The sequence below is a fragment of the Physeter macrocephalus genome, chromosome 21 (genome assembly GCF_002837175.3).
Source record: "Physeter macrocephalus isolate SW-GA chromosome 21, ASM283717v5, whole genome shotgun sequence".
Classification (NCBI taxonomy): Eukaryota; Metazoa; Chordata; class Mammalia; order Artiodactyla; family Physeteridae; genus Physeter; species Physeter macrocephalus.
In genome coordinates this window covers 121125472-121128575 of record NC_041234.1, presented here as the reverse complement: position 1 = coordinate 121128575, position 3104 = coordinate 121125472, and the positions used below count along the sequence as shown (strand labels likewise).

The window sequence follows — 3104 nt, the reverse complement described above, 5'->3', positions numbered from 1 at the left end:
CCCCACACCCCCCCCCCCCACACGGACGCACACGCACACCACCAAGCCTTCCCTCTGGAGATCAAAGGGCCACGCTTTCATAACCAACTCTTCCTCATGTGACCCACTTTCAGGCTTTACCCTTATAAGTCTCTTCCAGGTATGTTCAGGTTCGACTACATCCTTCTTAAAATGTGATCAGTAGAAAGTGCACTCAGTATAAGTCTGACGAGAACAAACTAGAAAAGGGGTATCAGCCACCTTCAACACTGATATGGAAACATTCCCAAGGAAATCTGGGGATGCCTGGCGGGAGGGGCCAGCTGCGGAGACAAGCACGGTCGGGCCCACAGGCGGAGCAAACAACACAGCCCAAGCGTGCCCACCTCCCCACTGCCTGTCCTGAGCCATCACCCCACAGCCCTGACAAAGCTCTAGGTCGACTCGAGTATCCCTCTCCAAAGCCAACGCTGCGGGTCTGTTAAGGTGGGGCCTTGAGTTCCAATCTCCCTGAACTGAGCGGGGTCAGCCCCAGGCTGACGGCCCAGGAGACACCTCCACGACATTCGCTCATTTCCACTCACTGCTCACCACGCTGCTCTTGATGTGGTTGTCATACTCTTGGAAGAGCTGGTGATAGGCCACCTGCAGCTGGGCCAGCTTCCTCCTAAGGAAAAGGAGCTTAGGCTGGAGAAACCACCTCGTCCTGACCCAGCCACAGCTCTTACCGCTTCCAACTCCACCCTCTTCCTTCTCGTCACGGCCAAAGACCAGAATGTGGCTTTCAGGGCGCCCGTGTGCCTTGAAGGCCGTCAGCTCTGAGGCAAGCTTTGCTACCTATTTCATATCATTTTCCATCAATCTGGCATTTCAAAACGTACACAAAGAAATGTTTATAATAAAACAGAGCTGTCCTGTACTGTTCAGAACAGTCAAGTTCAAGAAAAACACAGAAAAGCAGGAGGACTGTTCTAGATTAAAGAAGACTCAAAAGACACGCCAACAAGGAGAACGTAGGATCCCAGACGGGACGCTGTTAACATGTGGACTGGAGAGCGAATGATGTCACCCCCCCGAAAGCCGGATCGTTGGGGTGTGACAACAGTCAGGGACAGCATTGGGCCCTCCCCCACAGCCGGCCCCTGGAAGGGCTCCCAGGAGGCAGCGGGCCACTCACTTCTCCTCCGAGGCAGCCTGGCGCTCCATGCGCAGGGCAGCGTCCATGCTCTGGTTCTGCAGGCGCAGCTGGTCCACCTGCACGCTGTGCTGCTGCTGCAGCGCCTCGCGCTCGTTCTCCAGCTGCCGGGCCTGCTCGCTGGCGGCCCGCGCCCTGGCGAGGGCATGGGGGGTCACGGAGGGCCCACAGCAGGACCCTCCTGTGCTCCCGGCATCCCCGCCATGCCGCGCAGAGGCAGGGACAAGTCACGGTGCGCTGGGGCCAAGGGGGTCCTCCAGGCGTCACGGTGGACGCGCTATCACTGCGAACAGGGACAACTGCAGGGCAGCCGAACGGGGGCGGGTTCGGGCTGATGGCGGCCCCCAGAGAAGCCCTTCTGAAGGTGAAGGAGGTGGTCCCAGGGGAGAGGAGCCCCAGGGAGCTGCCCGTTGGGTTCCGACATGTGGGTGCCGGGGGCCCTGGCCAGAGCCATCTCAGTGGATGGGTTGGGAGGGCCTGGGAGGAAAGCAGGTGGAGACAGCCAGCAAAGACAGCCTTTCTGGAAGCTGGAGAGGGAGAAGGTGAGAAACGGGGCAGGGCGGGGGGAGGGGGAGGGGAGGCAGGGTCAGTGCTCAGAGGCTCTTTGCCGACCGGCCACTGCTCCAGAAGTGGCGAGGAGGCGCAGGCCCGTCTGGACCCCGGGGTCCACACCTGCACGAAGAGCCTCGCACCTGCCCACCCCGGAGACAGCAGCAGCCTCGGCAGAGACTTCCCGGTGCCCTGTCCCGTGGCGCAGTGATAGCCCAGCTCTCCTCAGCTACATCCGCCCCAGCCCGCGATCTCCCGACTCCACGTCCCTATGTCCACACAGCTCCCTGCGGGGCGACAGCGGCTGCTCCTCGGTGGGGGAGGCCACTGGGGATGGCCTCGGGTCTCACCGCGTGCACGCGCCTCTCCAAATCTACTGAACACAGGTCCCCATCTGTGAGCCGACAAAAGTTAGCGGCTGCCACTGTCATCGACAGGTGGACCTGCTGCCTGCCAGGGGCCCGATGTGACAGGCCGGGGCTCAAAGGGCAGCCACGTGCATTAAGGCCGAGGCCACTTCAATGGCCACACCGAATGATGTAAGATGCAGGCAGGCCTCCTGCCCCGAGCCGTCCAGCTCAGCAAGTACATGCTCAGCCACGGAGATGGGGGCGGGGAACAGGAAAGGAGGGCGCCCAAGAGCCTACGATTGCTGGAGTAACACCCTTGCAGGGTCATGAAGTGACCAAAGTCGGCTTCTTTCACGTGCATAGAAAAAAGATAGGCGGGGAAGCCCCAAAAGTGCCCTAAAAATTACACGTGCCTTTTCGAAACCCGGAGGGACAGAAGCGTGTACGGGAAACAGCAGAATGCGAAGAGCCAGGGGCCAGCAGGCTCAGCCTTCCGCGGCCTTCCCCCTCGCCGTCTGCTTTCTAGAGGGCAGCGCGCTCACACGCTGTCACCCCCTGCCTGCTCCCCCAGCCTCCTTCACAAAGGCGCCCCCGTCACCGCCCAGGGCACCCCGATCGCCTCCCGCGCTGGGAGAGCTGGCGCCACCTCTGTCGCCTGGACCCGTCTTTCTGGACGGCAGCGGCCGGGCGGCGTGAGAACCACTGAAACATCCGTGCCCTTTGACCCAATGACCCCACTTACAGGAACCTCCCTCTGCAGGAGAGAGTGACTGGCAGACCTGAGGCTGCCGGCTTCGGACGGGCCGGCGTGCAAGGCTGGCCCTGGGGTGGTGCCCGGGCAGTGGGCTGCTGCGAGTGCCCTGCATCGACAAGACACTTTCCCTACTGATAAGGGTGGTCCCTGTGCCTGGACTCTGGCACCACAGGGTGGTTGAGGGGGCGCACCTGCTTTCCTCTGGGAATCGGGAAGTTTGGCACGTGCCGGGCAGCGACCAGCCCTCAAGGAAACCCGGGGCGCTGAGTCTCGAGTG

The 3104-nt window shown here is 61.6% G+C and overlaps 1 protein-coding gene across 1 annotated transcript in view; it reads right to left on the bottom strand.

The window, feature by feature from the left end:
- IKBKG (inhibitor of nuclear factor kappa B kinase regulatory subunit gamma) overlaps positions 1–1380 on the bottom strand; it is a gene marked incomplete at its 5' end in the record, with an annotated part of 9010 nt that extends 7630 nt beyond the window's left edge. The window contains 2 exons of the mRNA XM_028482349.2: positions 571–646; positions 1157–1380. Coding sequence (XP_028338150.2) covers positions 571–646; positions 1157–1380 — 300 coding nt within the window. The remainder of the gene's footprint in view (positions 1–570; positions 647–1156) is intronic.
- Between the last annotated feature and the right edge of the window lie 1724 nt (positions 1381–3104).